This window comes from Chrysochloris asiatica, unplaced genomic scaffold, assembly GCF_000296735.1.
Source record: "Chrysochloris asiatica unplaced genomic scaffold, ChrAsi1.0 scaffold00135, whole genome shotgun sequence".
In the NCBI taxonomy this organism is placed as follows: Eukaryota; Metazoa; Chordata; class Mammalia; order Afrosoricida; family Chrysochloridae; genus Chrysochloris; species Chrysochloris asiatica.
Genome location: NW_006408653.1, coordinates 2,065,346 through 2,080,800, shown reverse-complemented (window position 1 = coordinate 2,080,800; position 15,455 = coordinate 2,065,346). Strand labels below are relative to the sequence as shown.

Here is a 15,455-nt window from a genome sequence, read left to right as displayed (position 1 = left end):
GGAGCAGAAAGCCTCATCTTTCTCCCGTGGAACAGCTGGTAGTTTTGAACTGCTGTCCCTGAGGTTCACAGCCTGATTCATAACCACTACACTACCAGCACTCCTTATGCTTATGATAGGTTTATGAATATACACAAATTCACAGCTCTGCAAGTCAGTTTATCCGCTACAACTCCTACTACTAGTTTAGTCTTTTGAAACAGACAATCAAGGCACCTTATTTCTTGTTCAACATAGCAATGACTCATTCATTTTTATGTAGCTATTTGTGAGACTACCTTGGTGGTCTCAAGGAATGAATAACCACTCCATAGAAGAGGTAAGAGCTAAGGTAAGTGGGTTCTAGGAGCCATACCTTTGCTGTTTAAGAACTAGCCTGGGATGCATTCACAAACATTAGTTAGCTTACGGAATAATTCTTGGGTCTGAGACCATTAGTATTCTCTTTCATGAAACTTTAGTTTTCAGAGCATGACCCTTAGGTCATTACCATGAAGGCTCATTGATGCCCCAGCTTTATGTTAGTCTGTTAGTACTGGTTAAAGAAGCCACTGCCCATAGAGCACAGCCCCTCTATTAGTACAAGGGATAGCACCTGAAAGTGACTGAGACCCACCAGCACATGGGGGACCCCCTCAGAAGGAAGCAAAGGAAGCCCCGGAGGCACGTACCGGGACTGGGTCTGTTTAGTGATGTTCTTTATGGTCAAGCCCTCCTTTCCGATGATGGCACCAACAAACTGGGTGGGGACCAGGATCCGCAGCGGGAAATCAATCTGTCTGGCCTGAGGAGAGCCCCCAGGGGCGTGGCCTTGCTCCCGGGAAGAGTGGTCCCCACGCTGGGCTCGCTGAGGGGGCGAAGGGGAGCTCACCTCTTCATCCGGGATGTAGGAAATCTTGAAGGAGTAGTTCTCAAACTGATGCCCGCTAAGCTTCTCGATGGCTCTGAAATGCAACAGAGGATAGAAAGGTTTGTCAGAGGCAAAATCACAGCAGACTCTTTGGACTGACTGACTCTCTGATTTACCAAGTGCCTAATGTCCTGCCAGGCTTTGAGGAAAGATTTCCTGGTAAGCAGGACAAGCACCATCTCTGCTCCCTCAGAGCTAGCAGTCAGCAATTAGACAAGTAGTCACAGTGATAGGTGTGGGCAGCCTGGACATACAAGGGGGCTTCAAGAAGTTCCTGGGAAAATGGAAGTGAAAGATAAGGGAATTTTTCTATCAGATTTTTGAGCCCCCTCATACAGTTTTGCATGCTGGTCTTTTTCAACATTCAAGACTGTACACTCCTCATCAAAGACTCATTGTACACATGAGGAATGTGCTCTTTTGAGCAATCAACTGTGCAAGACAACATGCGCAATATTTACTTCAAAGCAAAGAAGAGAAGGCGAGGAGGGGGCAGGGAAGTTGGAGGGATAGAAATGGTGTGGGAGGGGTGGAAATGGGGAGAATGCTGACACGTTACAAGGGATCCAAACCGATGGCACAGAGCAATGTGTATATGAATTGCTGACTAGAAGTCTAACTTGCTGTGCAAACTTTCGCTTGAAACACAATAAAATAGTCCCAAAAAGCCTATATAAAAGGATCACTCTATTTTTCAGTTTTGAATGCATACCGTTACTGAAAACCAAGGAAAAAATAAACACACTTTAGAAAAAATAATCAACCTAATCTACCCTGTTTTTTCCTTTGTTGAATATAAATATGTTCATTATAAAACTGGATTCATACTATATGTTGTTGTTCAACTCAGTTTTGACTCATAGCAACACTATACAGGGTGTCCAAGGAGCGACTGGTGGGTTTCAACTGCCAACCTTGTGGTTTGCAGTCCAGTGTTGATCCTATAGCACCATACCAGCAGTCTACTACTATATGTACTATTTTCTAATCTTTTTTTTTTTCTTTTTTTAAGTTAACAGTCCAAGCATTTATCCATGCCACTAAATGTTTCAGTTAAATTTCTAGTGACTGTTTAATATTTTATTTGGTTTATCACAATTTTTGCAACTGATCTTCTATGGTTCGGCACCTATGTTATGCCCAATCTTTGCTATTACATACAGGTGTGCCATGGGCATCTATACAATGACAACTTTTTCTACTAGATAAATTCAGAGTGGAATTGGGTGACCCTCTCGAAAGGTCTCACAAGTAATCCCCAGAGCAGCTCAGGAGAACAGCAGTCTCCTTGAATGCTCAAATGCACACAACATTACTATTTTTGAATCTTTTATCAATTTGACAAAATTGTACCATACTATTATATTTTAAAATTATATGTGAATTGGGGCCTCTACACCACCCCCCATGTTTTTTGGGCAGCATCAGCACAACTCTATTGGGCAGATACTTGGGGTGTGTGAATCTATTACAGAGTATCACCTTTTGAATTCAACAAAGGCAAAGAGCGTGATATCATGAAGAGAAGTCCTAAACAGGGAATTGTCAGGAATTATCTCCTGCTCACATCTGTGCACAGAAATGACCAGCAAAGAAATGATATGGTCTTCAATGCATAAATAGATTTTTGAAAACTAGAGGTCTAAGAAAAGGTTAAAGGTGTCATCATGTATGTGGAAACATTGAAAATTAAATAAAAGTGGAGTGCTGGGATTATTATCAAGTTTATGCCATATTTATAAAGCACGGTCCATATGTGTCCACGGTTCTAGTTAGAATGTCCTGACAGACACTTTTAAGACCTCTTACAAAAAAGAAAAGAAAGAAAGAAAGAGAGAGAGGGAAAGAGAGAGCAAGAAGGAGAAGAAAAAAAACACCTTCAATTCCTAGTCTGTTAATGTTGTTAAGTGCCATTAAGTTGGTACCAACTCATAGCAACCCTATATAAGAGTTTCCGAGGAGCAGCTGAGGAGCTTGAACAGGTGACCTTGCGGTTCCAACCGACCTTGCAGTCCAACACATTAACTCGCAGTGCCACACCAGGACTCCGGTCTGTTAACAGCCAACCTCAAGGCTATCACTGGAGCTATGAAGCCATGGGGACTGGAAGGGACTGGAGGAGGAGAGGAAAGAATATAGACCAGGTGCTCTTTGATCAGCTGTCCCAGACAATTTTCCCTGAGGCTGATAATGCTTAAGCGGACTTTCAATATTAACAGAGGAGAAGCTATGTTTCAAAATGTATTTAACAAGTGTGGGGAGGGACAGTTTAATGCTTCTTCCTCACAATGCAAGGAAGAAGGCCCAGGTAAAAGTGGCCCACGTTGCTGGCAAAACGGAGTCTAGGGGACACACTGTCATACAGCTGGTGCTATCCGTGCCTGATCACATCAAAACCTCAGTTTGATTCCAAGGTTTTGCCAAGGCCAAACCAGTAAACTAATTGCTGTGGAGTGCATTCTGACTCATGGCAATCCTGTCTGGGTCAGAGTAGAACTGTGCTCCATAAGGTTTTCATTGACTGATTTTTTGAAAAGTAGATCTTCAAGCCTTTCTTCCAAGAAGCCTTGGGTGGACTCAAACCTGCAAATGTTCAATTAACAACTAAGTGTGCTAACTGTTTTCACTACCCAGGTAAAAATCTCTGTATATTCAACAAGCATACATCCTGGTATGATGCCCTAGAGTTCCCCTGATACGTCAAAGAACTGTACCTTTTCAGTTAAAGGTTTCTAAACACAAGGCTCAATGGGATTCAAAGACAAAATTAAAATTCACAAAAGGAAGCAAATCCATATCCACTTACATTTTTGCTTCTTCTCTTGTTGCGTATGTGACATTGACGACTGCCGTTTCTGTGTCTATGTTGACTAGGAAGAGAAACTACATTGTCATAGAAGAACAAATGCTGCCCCCTCTGGCTCAGTGTATACAAACTAACTTTAGAGAACAATGCACAATGTTAACCACCCAGTATTGTGCTATTACAAACAGCCGTTGCTAAAAATTACCTGTATTACAAACATCATTTGATTACGTGTTATTTTTAATTACATATTTTTGAAGCTGAAACAGCAGAAGAAAAATACCTGGGTAAAAGAACAGGATACTTTTAATGATATTTTGATTGCTCTCCTAGAAGTTTCTAATCCATGTGTTGTACCACTATCAAATGCATGGACTTTAATCTTTATCATTTAATTTTATTTTCGAATAGTTGTTGTTTTTAGGTGCCACGGAGTAGATTTTCAGAGTATAATTGTCCCATAGGGCTCACTTGGCTGTTGTTTTTGCAGTAGCAAATTGCCAGGTCTTTCTCCTGACACTGGGTGGGTTCAACCCAACAATCTTTCAGTTAACAGTCAGCCACTTAACCACTATGTTGCTATGGCTCCTTTAAATAGTTGTTGTTGATAAGTGCCATCAAGTTGATCCCGACTCATATTGACCCTATAGAGGGTTCCCAAGGAGTAGCTGGTGAGTTTGAACGTCTAACTTTGTGATTAGCAGTTCAGGGCTTATCCGACAGTGCCACACCAGGTCTTTAAATAATTAGATATACATAAAGCAATAAGAAAGGTGTTTTAATTTTAATGTATTCATTCATTAACAAAGTTGAATCATTACTATTTTTGTGTCCCTCAAGTTCCTTGATGACGTGACTAGTATCTGGTACAATAAGTAAACAAACCTAATTCCAACCTACTTGGCTCAAGAACAGGATGCATAAACTCAAACACTGGCTAATAAGGGATCACTCCTGTGAAGTGGCTAATCTTGGTTCATAATTGCTCACCTCTTCTTCCCAAGTCAGGCATTAATAATATGAGTAACTTCAAAGGGCAAGATAAAACTTTCTCAACCCAGGTCAGTACACCAAAACCAAAAATATTTGTTTCCCTCAAACAAGCAAAAGTGATTAAAACAAATCATTTTATTAGAATAGTTAAACTGTTAGGAAACTTGCAGTTAATGATGGTGGTTTGGTGGTCATGTGCTGTGGAGTCAGTTCTGACTCAAGGCAACCCTGTATAGAGTTTCCGAGGTTTTAGATCTTTACAGGAGCAAAAAGCCTCATCTTTCTCCTGATGAACCGCTGGTAGTTTTGAACTGCTGACCCTGAGGTTAGCAGCCCAACTTATAACCACTACACTCCCAGAGTTCCTAGGCTGGGAGTTAATAACACTAACATAAGGTTAACTATTTAAAAACAAAACAAAACTGATAGAACTGCTTTTCAACGTAATCCTAAAGTCCTTAAAATGTGGGAATTCATGCTTGAGTTTCAGGAATCCTAAGACCCCCCACCCCCACCCCAGATGATTCAAATTTGAAGACAGTGTTTTTTTCTGGGAAAAAGGTTTATAATTTATTCTCAAAGAGATCTTTAACCTCCAAGGGGTAAAACCTACTGCTAAAATACTGTGTGTCCAGTGACTTCAAAGTAGCTCCAGCCTTGAGGTAGGAGGGGTATGGAATTCTCAGGAAGGAACTACTCTTGAGATCTACCATAATAAACCAGTAATAAATGGCTAAGCCCAGTTTTGGACCTTGCCTTGGGTGTGTTCATTTGTGCAGCTCTTTAATTCATACTTATTCCCAGAGAAGTCCCCACAGTGCAAAATAGGGGATTTGTAGCCCTTAAGCACTCTCTCTGAGTGATGACACAAAATGCTACAGAGGTTTCATATTTGCTGCTTTCTAGTGTGGTGTGGCGTGTGGAGTGCTGGTGTAGCGCTGTGAGCTGATGCATCAGACTGCAAAGTCGTTTGAACTGCAAGGTCGGTGGCTCAAGCTTACCAGCTGCTCCTTGGAAACCCTGTACAGGGTCACTATGGGTCAGAATCTACTCAATGGCATGTAACAACAACAACAATAGTGCTATAGATGGAGTTCTGGTGTGGCACTGGGGGTTAATGCGTCAAACTGCAAAGCCGTCTGAACTGCAAGATTGGTGGTTCAAACTCACCAGCTGCTCCTTGGAAAACCTATACAGGGTCGCTATGGGTCGAAACCAACTCAATGGCACTTCACAACAACAACAACAAAAGTGTTATAGATGAGGCTTGTTAAGTGCCATCAAGTTGGTTTTGACTCACAGAGACCCTGTATAGGGTTTTCCGAAGAGCAGCTTGTGAATTTGAACCCTTGACCTTGTGGTCCAGTGCAATATCCCACAGCACCACTCCAGGACTCCCAGAAAGGGCTGGGTTTGAACCTCCTGAATAAAAGCTATCCACTAGGATTTTCAGATGTGGCTCTCACTTCTAACTTATATTTTCTGGTTTTCAAAGGCATTTATCACCAGGTCATCAAACAGTTCTTTGATTTTGGAATGAGCGGAGCTGGATATGAACGTTCTATAAAGATTCCTAAAAATCTATGGGAAATGTTTTCCTTCAGTATCAGGAATCACCCATGGTAAAACAAAAGTTTAGCATTTCTATCCTGAAATTGGGAGGCAGCTGAGAACCGGGCAACTTGGAGCTGTAAGGTGCCCCAATGACGTGAGATATTTCGTCCTCTCATAGAATTATCCTGAATTTATACCCTGATTTTCTTAGCAAGGCATTTTTACAGGTTCATGCCTATTAGATTATCTTGCCTAACACCTCCAACCCTTATTAGAATGTCTTCTTTTCCATGTTGAGGGAAATAACAAGAACTGAGAAATATAATCTTTATAAATCCAGTCGTCTTTCTCAGCTTTTTGCTTCACCTTTGGGCTTAGGCAGGCAGCAGCATGAAATTGAATAAAAATACTTTTAATCACAGAGTGAAAAAAACATCTGAATAATTACTGCTTGAAAATGATTACGTTAATTATACTGGTAGAACAGATTGCATATGGAGAAATGGGTTCTCTGATTTTTCTCAAGTGGACCTTAATAATCCCCCCTAAGAATATGGATCACTCAATAGTCTACAAATACTTTTATACTGTATATGTGCACTTCGGGCGCTACATCTCTTTAGCAACAAAGAAAGGGTAGCTAGTATTCTCCTCCCCATTTTGCACATGTGGAAACTGAATCAGTGCACAGGCAGTAAGTGGCTGAAGTCCTCGTCTGTTTCCTAGTCCAAGAGAAAATAATCTTATTCACATATGCCTGCTTGTCCGATTAGGATCTTGGAATCTACTTTCTGGGACTCTTTAAAGTCAGTAGTTCTCAAACCTGAGTACTCACAAGTGTGTGTTTAAAAGACAGATTCAGGAGCCCTTCTCCTAGAGAGTCTGTTTCCCAAGATCTACTGGGCCCTAAGACTTACGTATTTTAACACGCACGTTAGGGGATTCTGATGTGGGGGTCCTACTCCTTGGAAAATTTTCGGCTCCAAACATTAGAGATCTGCTTTCTTAGGAAGAGGAAGTGTAAATCTAATTACTCCTCAATCAGTTCAGCCTTTCCCAGCTTGATGCTTGAGCACATTATAGGTAATAAAAAAATATAGCCTGAAAATCATATTCCTTGAAAGAATAAATCACAGATCTAGATATCAATACCTCTCACTCAGATATATGAGATATATAAGAAGACTTCAATAAGTTCATGGAAAAAGTCTATTATCTTTGAATCCATGTCCTACAATGTTTTTTGAAGTCCCCTCATGTGTACGTGCACTCTATGAGCTTGTTTGAAAAGAATTTGAATTTAATATTTCTCACTGGAGTTGACCCAGTCTATAAGGACTTACAAGTAATATCCCTTTCAAAATGGAATAGACCACCTCCTCACTTATTACCTTGTTCCACATTCTCCACTGTCCCACACTGAGCCAAAAGTCCATCCAATACCTGAAAAAGAAAGCTTGTATGTCAGAATGAGTAGACAAGATCATAGTCCCCAAAACTGGTTCATTGGTTGTTGTTGTTGTTGTGTGCCATCGAGTCGGTTCCGACCCATAGCGACCCTGTATAGGGTTTCCGAGGGTGTAAATCTTTACGGGAGTAGAAAGCCTCAACTTTCTCCTGTGGAGCAGCTGGTAGTTTTGAACCGCTGACCTTAAGGTTCGCAGCCCGATTCGTAACCACTACGCTACCAGAGCTCCTTGGTTCATTGGTTATTTGGCAACAAATAAATTAAATCAAAATAAGAACCCCAAACCCAAATCCACTGTCCTCGAGGAGATATGTACTCATAGCTACTCGAGAAGAACAGAGTAGAACTGCTCCTTTGAGTTTCCAAGACTGTAAACCTTTATGGGAGCACACAGCCTCATCTTTCTCCAGCAGAGTGGCTGGTGGGTTTGAACTGCCAACTTTGTGGTTAACTGCCCAATCAATGCTTAACTCATGGTGCCACCAGGGCTCTTTAAAACAATAATAAAAATGATACTTGAGATCTTCTATAAAAACAGAGGTGAATAAATACATGGGACTTCCATTTGCTTACTGACTTCTAATCATTAAATCACGAAGGTGATGCCTTGCCTGGTTTTGATACTTTGAGAGGATAGCTTGTCCCTGCTGCCCAAGGCACAGAAAATTCCCAGCCTCTTGTAACAATCACATTCATCAAGATGGCCAAAACCCACCTACTCTTCTTGAAATGAGAAGCAGACTAAAGGACAGGACTCACTTCTTGGAAGATTTAGCAATTCTCCTTACATTATTTTTTTTTTTCCTGGAGCGATGTCCTTATTTTATAAAGCAATCGGAATGTGTACGTTTTAAATTTTCCATAAAAAATATTTTTAAAAAGTAATGAAAAGGCTAGGAAAGAAAAACATTGTTTTTTCCTTTAAGTCTATCTTGACTTCCTTTGACTTCAGGAATAAAGTATGGAACATTTTGTGTTTAAATAGTACAATAAGGCCGCTTGTCATATTCTATCTTATTTTATTGTAGCAATGTTATGAGTGGTTTGAAAATATATTTTAACTGTTATTCAAAGCAACGAATTAAAAATAAACAACAACAAAAAACCCTACACAAACCTAACAAGGAATTATCTATTTTTGTTCATTTTCTGTTGCTTTTTCAAAATCATAATTTGGAAAGGTAAATAGCTTTATAAACCCATGAAATATAAAAAGCACAACCCAGTGACATGTTTTATTCTGCAGTCTGATTGGTGGCTTGGTGCTTGAGAAGAAAGTATTTGAGAGATCAAAGGGCACATTCTGCACAATAAACCCAAACCAAGCCCACTGCCATCGAGTCCATTCCAACTCAGAGCGACCCCACAGCACAGAGCTGAATGCCTCCACAGGGTTTCCAAGGCTGGGAAATCTATGGGAATGAGGACTAGAAACAGGAAACACAAACATTATGGGGACTGAAATCAATGAGATGAAACAAAACGTATGAGTTGTTGAATGGAAAACTGATCCTGAATAGAAAATGGATCCACTCTGTAAACTTTCACCCAATTCACAGTAAAAAGTTAAACATCTTTCTTCAGCAGAGTGGCTGGTGAGTTTAAATCAATGAATTAGCAGCCCAATGTTCAATCCAACATGCCACCAGGGCTTTTATTCTGCACAATCCCACATAAATCCACTGCCACCAAGTTGATTCCAACTCCTAGTGACCCTAGATAGAGTTTGTGAGACTGTCACAATCTTTTCAAGAACAGTCTCATCTTTCTCTAGTGGAGCGGCTGGTGGGCTTGAAGCTGCTGACCTTGCTGGAGTAGCCCAGTGTTGATGAGGGGGCTTCAAAAAGTTCATGGAAAACCATTATCTTTTCATTCAATTTTCCCACAAACTTTTTGAAGCCTCTTCATACAACCCTAAACACATGATGTTTTTGTTTTGTGTTGTCAATTCAGTTACAACTCGTAGTGACCCTAGGTTTTTGAAAGTGGCTAGTGGATTTGAACTGCCAACCTTGTGGTTACCAGTCCAGTGCTTATCCTATAGCACCACACCACTAGGTCAACACATATTAAACCCATGCCACCAAGCTGATTCTGACTCATAGCGACCCTATAAATCAGAGTAGACCCACCCTCATGGTATTTCTAAGGCTGTAAATCTTTTTCCTGTGGAGAAGCTAGTAGGTTTGAACCACCAACCTTTTAGTTAGCAGTCCAATATTTAACTCACTGTGCTACCAGGGCTTCTTCAATACAGATTGTGTTGTTGTTAAGTGCTGTTGAGTCAGTTCTGAATCAGAGCGAGCCTGTATAGGGTTTCTGAGGAGCACCTGGTGTGTTTGAATCATCCTCAACATAGATTTGTTGTTGTTGTTAAGTGCCGTCGAGTTGATCCTGACTCATGAGTTGATCCCGACTCATATCTACCCTGTATAGATAGATTGTTGTTGCTGTGAAGTGCTTGCTATCCAGTCGGTTCCAACCCATAGCGACCCTGTATAGGGTTTCCAAGGAGCAGTTGGTGAGCTTGAACTGAAGCTTGAGCTTGTGGTTCAAACCAACTTTGTAGTCCAGCACATTAACCCACAGCACCACATCAGGACTCCTTATAGATTAGGATACTGACAAACTAAGAGAGAGGATACAGAAGCTTTGTATAAAAGTCTGAGGACCTCTAATTATTCAATGAGAAAGGGAACTAGAAAAGGATGGAAACGTTGTTAATTCACTGAAATGTAAAACAAGACAGTAAACAGACAGGACACTGGCTTACCTCCCATTGCAGGTGAGGAGGGATGTTTCGAATCTGAATTTTCCTGCTCCTGTAAAGATAAAACCACAGACTGTAAGACCTTCTCCAGGATACAAACTTCAGCAAGTAATAAAAACAGTAATTTGAGTTAAAATAGTAATTTAAGCTCATTTTCTCACTGTCTTCACCAAGAAATTGTTACTACCAATACTTAAAGCATTGCATCTGAAGGTTTTCAATTACACTGAGAAAAAATAGAGGACCCAATCTAAGAAGTCTCCAACAAACGAATGAAACCACAGCTTGAGTGCAGATTTGCCTTTTCAATTTCCTACCAAAATAAGTTAGAACGTAAATAGCCATATAGATTCTAAGGACAGAATTACCCACTTCCCCTTAGAATATATGATTCCACCACTGATTGTGCCCCAAGGGAGGTCACCTAGGTGCAAATCTGATGGGTGGTGTTCATATATTCGATGTGCTTAAACAAAATCAAATTTAGTTTGCTCTGCAATTGACAATGTAAACACTTCACTTAAAAATTATTCATATTTCTGAATGAGTAATACAATCAAGAGTCCTGATGTGGCATTGTAAGATAAGCATTGGACTGCTAACTCCATGGTTGATGGTTCAAGCCCACCAGCAGCTCCTTGGAAACCCTATACAGGGTCACTATATATATAATAGCAAAATACAGTCACAACACAAACACTGCTATTGTCAAGTCCCATCGAGTCAGTTCCAACTCATAGAAACCCTGCATAGGGTTTTCGAGGATCGGCTGGTGGGTTTGAACTGCCAACTTTGTGTCTACCAGTCTAATGCTTATCCTACAGGACTCCTGTATGCAAATAACATATAAAGAAATGTTGTTCAGTGCCACTGAGTCAGTTCTGAGGGACCTTGCATTAAATGTTCAAGGAGTAGCTGGTGGGTTTGAACTGCCAACTTTGTGGGTAGCAATCAGTGCTTATCCTACATCTCCACATGAGGGCTCCATATAGGATTGTTGTTGTTGTTAAGTGCCGTTGAGTCAGTTCCGACCTATAGCGGCCCTGTATAAGGTTTCCGAGGAGCCGCTGGTGAGCTTGGACCACCAAGCCTATAGTTCAAATAGTTTTACAGTCTGGCGCATTAATCCACAGAACCACACCAGGACTCTTTAGAAATCTTTATTTTTCCTTCTTTCTTACATAGAAACTTGCATCTTGCGTTCTTCACTTAGCAATCCTATCCTGGGGACCTGCGCCTGCAATCAGTCCCAAATAGATGTACATTCAGGTTTTCCCCGTCTTTTTATTTAGTGGCTTTCACCAGACTGGCTGCTGGTCCGACAGCATCCGGCAATTTGGATTGTGTGGCACTACAGGATAATGTGCTGGATTGCAAGGTCAGTTAGAACTGCAAGGTCGGCAGCTCAAACCCATCAGTCGCTCCTTGGAAACCCTCTACAGGGTCATTACAGGTTAGAACGGGTTGACAGCATTTAACAACAACAAGCATTAGCATTAGCATTAGATCGAAAAACAAATATTCGAGGATAAGAAGTTTCTCCCCTATCTTTTAAGAGCACATTAAACCCTGAAAATAAAAGAAAAATCAGCATTTAAATGTCAGAGGGGTCATTTTTGAAAGAGCTTGAAATCTCATGAGTACCCATTTGGGGGGATGATAGAGAAGGGATGTGGTGTCTGCCATGTCCTCATTCCATTTTCTTTCTTTCTGTGTCAGAAGTGCCAAAGTAGCTATAATCAGCCATGTTTCTTCTCCCTAACTTTAATCTGGGCAAGAGTCTCAGAGAGAGAGAGAGAGAGAGAGAGATGTTACTCCTCTGTGTACCGTACACAGAGGAAAGAAGAAAATAAAGAAATCAATGAGGCACTCCCTCTGTTCTAGGTCCCATAAATTGCATCTCTCTTGCTTGACTATTTTTTAAAAATTAGAATGTATTCACACTTTAACAGAGCTGCATTAATGAATACATAAACTAGTTTGTGAAACTTCTAATCTTATTTTAGGATGGGAAAGAAGAAAAAGAACCAGTAACTACTTTACATCTCTAATTTGTGAAGGTACTTTCTAGACACGGTCTTTGGCAAGAGATCACAATGGCACTATAAACACTACCTCACATAATGGCTACATGGAATGCTCTCAAGAAGATGTCACCAAGCCTATCTGTAGCAAGAGCATCGGAATTTGCAAGAATATTGAATATTTTTTAAGAAGCACATTTCTGTTATTTCCAAGTATATACACTAGATATTCACTGGTAGAAATCACACATGACTGGAAGAAACTGACACATCAGCACAGACTGTAACAAGAGAAAACAATGTAACACTGCTTTTAATAGTTCAAGATTGCAAACAACCTAAATACCACCCAAGAGCCAGATGAAGAAACAACTGATAAAATTTGTTGTTGTTTTTAGGTGCCATCGAGTCGGTACCGACCCATAGCGACCATATGCACAGCAGAACGAAACACTGTCCGTTCCTGGGCCAACCTCACTATTGTTGCCGTGCTTGAGTCCATCGATGTTGCCACATGGCCAATCCATCTTGTTGGGGGGTTTCCTCTTTTCCTCTGACCCTCCACCTTACCAAACATGATATCCTTCTCCAGCGACTGTTCCCTCCTGACAATATGCTGCAAATATGAGAGATGGAGTTTGGCCATCTTATCCTCTAAGGAGCACTCTGGCTGCACTTCTTCCAAGACGGATCTATTGCTTCTTTTGGCAGCCCATGGCACTTTCAATATTCTCCTCCAACACCATAATTCAAAGGCAACAATTCTTACTGATAAAATAGCAATGAGGAATGTTACACAGCAGTGAAAAAGAACAAAACAGTTATGTGTGCATTGCCACAGGAAACAATTCAAGGCATGCTAACTGCAATTTAAATTGACCCTATTTTTTAAAAGCATAAAACACGATATGTATATGTATATGTAAATGCACAGTGAAGGGTAGCTACAAGCAGATTTGTTAGGTTCAAGGGGAACACATATTTTTTATTCTATTTCTGTCTTGTTTGAATTTTTAAAAACGGATATATATTTATGGGGTTTTTTTTGTTTTATTTTTAATTAATAACTAAAATTCCCACTTGGACTGCTTTCATGAATTTACAAAAATATTTTTTTAGATACACTGATCTGCTAAGTAAAAAACACACCTGGCTCTTTTCATAATTATATTAGTAATTCTTTTTGAAATCTAATAACAGAGTGTTAATTTATTTGGCAAACCCCTTTGTTCATAGTACAAAAGTAGAGAAACTACTCAATCTATTCTACCCCAAATCCTAACTGAATGGGTCTAAAACAATGACACTGATTCTGGATTCAAGTAAAATGAAATTCTTGACAACTTCAACATATTCTCCATTTATCATGATGTTGCTTATTGGTCCAGTTGTGAGGAATTTTGTAATGCAAGTGACTGATCTTCATCAATAAGTACTTCAAGTCTTCCCTTTCAATAAACAAGGTTATGTCATCTGCATATCACAAGTTGTTAATAAGTCTTCCTGGTGCCTTGTTCTTCTTCATATAGTCCAGTTTCTCAGATTATTTGCTAAACAAACACACTGAGTAAGTATGGTGAAAGGATACAACCCTGACACACACCTTTCCTACTTTAACCAGGAGGTATCCCCTTGTTCTGTTTAAAGTTCAACTGCCTCTTGGACTAAGTATGTTTTCTGGAATTCCTATTCTTACAATATTATACAGTTTGTTATGATCCACACAGTTAAATGCCTTTACATAATCATCAAAACACAGGTAAACATCTTCCTGGCATTCTATTTTCAGCCAAGATCCGTTTAACATCAGCAACAATATCATTCATTCCATATCCTCTTCTGAATCTGGCTTACATTTCTGACAGTTCCCTGTCAATGTACTGCTCTAACTGTTTTTAAACTGTCTTCAACAAAATTATACTTGTATATGATATTATTGATATTGTTTGATAATTTTTTCACATTCTGTTGAGCCACCTTTCTTTGGAATACGCGTAAATAAGGATTTCTTCCAGTGAGTTGACTAGGTTGCTATCTTCCAAATTTCTTGTAATAGATGGAGTGGGCCCTTCCCTTGTTGCATCTGTTTGTGAAAACATCACATTTGGTTTTCCCTTAATTTCTGGAGCCTTATTTTATTTTATTTTGCCAATGCCTTCAGAGAAGCTTGGACTTCTTCCTTCAAAAACACCAGTTCTTGATCATGATCATATATATAATACCTTCTGAAATGATTGAATGTTGACTAATTCTTTTTGGCACAGTGTCTCTGAATAGTGTATGCTGTTGTTGTTGTTAAGTGCCACTGAGTCAATTCCAATCCACAGCTACCCTGTATAGGGTTTCTGAGGAGCAGCTGGTGGGTTTGAACTGCCGACATTGTGGTTCAAACTGACCTTGCAGTCTAGGCATTATACTGCAGCACCACACCAGGGCTCCAACAGTGTATAGTCACTGTTTATGTTGTTAAAATGAGGTATTTGCAATGACTAAGTTGTTGGTTTGCAAAATTTTATCATGTGATCTCTGGTGTCGGTGCTGTAACCAACACCGTGTTTTCCAACAACCAAACCTTCTTCCCACCACTCATCTGTCATTTGTTGGACTGTGGTGGGTTGCTGATGCTGTGATCTGGAAGCTATGCCATAGGTATGTTAAATCCCAGCAGAGTCATTCACGGTAGTAAGGTTTGAGCTGAGCTTCCATATGGAAATAGACTAGGAAGAAGAAGAGCCTGACTATTTCCGAATATGTAGTCATGGAAAACCTTAAGTGGAACACTGTTAGCACTAGAATACTGAATATTGGAACTTGACAAAGAGCACCCACGTACTGTCAGATATAGTGCTGGAAGATGAGCCCCTGCAGGTTGAATAGCACTCAAAATGTTGACTGAGGAAGAGCTGGCTCCTCAAAGTAAAGTTGACCGT

The 15,455-nt window shown here is 40.2% G+C and overlaps 1 protein-coding gene across 1 annotated transcript in view; it reads right to left on the bottom strand.

Annotated features, from left to right (window-relative positions):
* The window catches only part of IGF2BP2 (insulin-like growth factor 2 mRNA binding protein 2), a 221,188-nt gene that overhangs the window by 40,148 nt on the left and 165,585 nt on the right, over window positions 1–15,455 (bottom strand). Inside the window, exons 3-6 of the mRNA XM_006869759.1 lie at window positions 10,505–10,553; window positions 7,655–7,706; window positions 3,717–3,780; window positions 672–944 (exon numbers count right to left, since the gene is read on the bottom strand). Of these exons, the coding sequence (XP_006869821.1) occupies window positions 672–944; window positions 3,717–3,780; window positions 7,655–7,706; window positions 10,505–10,553 (438 nt within the window). The remainder of the gene's footprint in view (window positions 1–671; window positions 945–3,716; window positions 3,781–7,654; window positions 7,707–10,504; window positions 10,554–15,455) is intronic.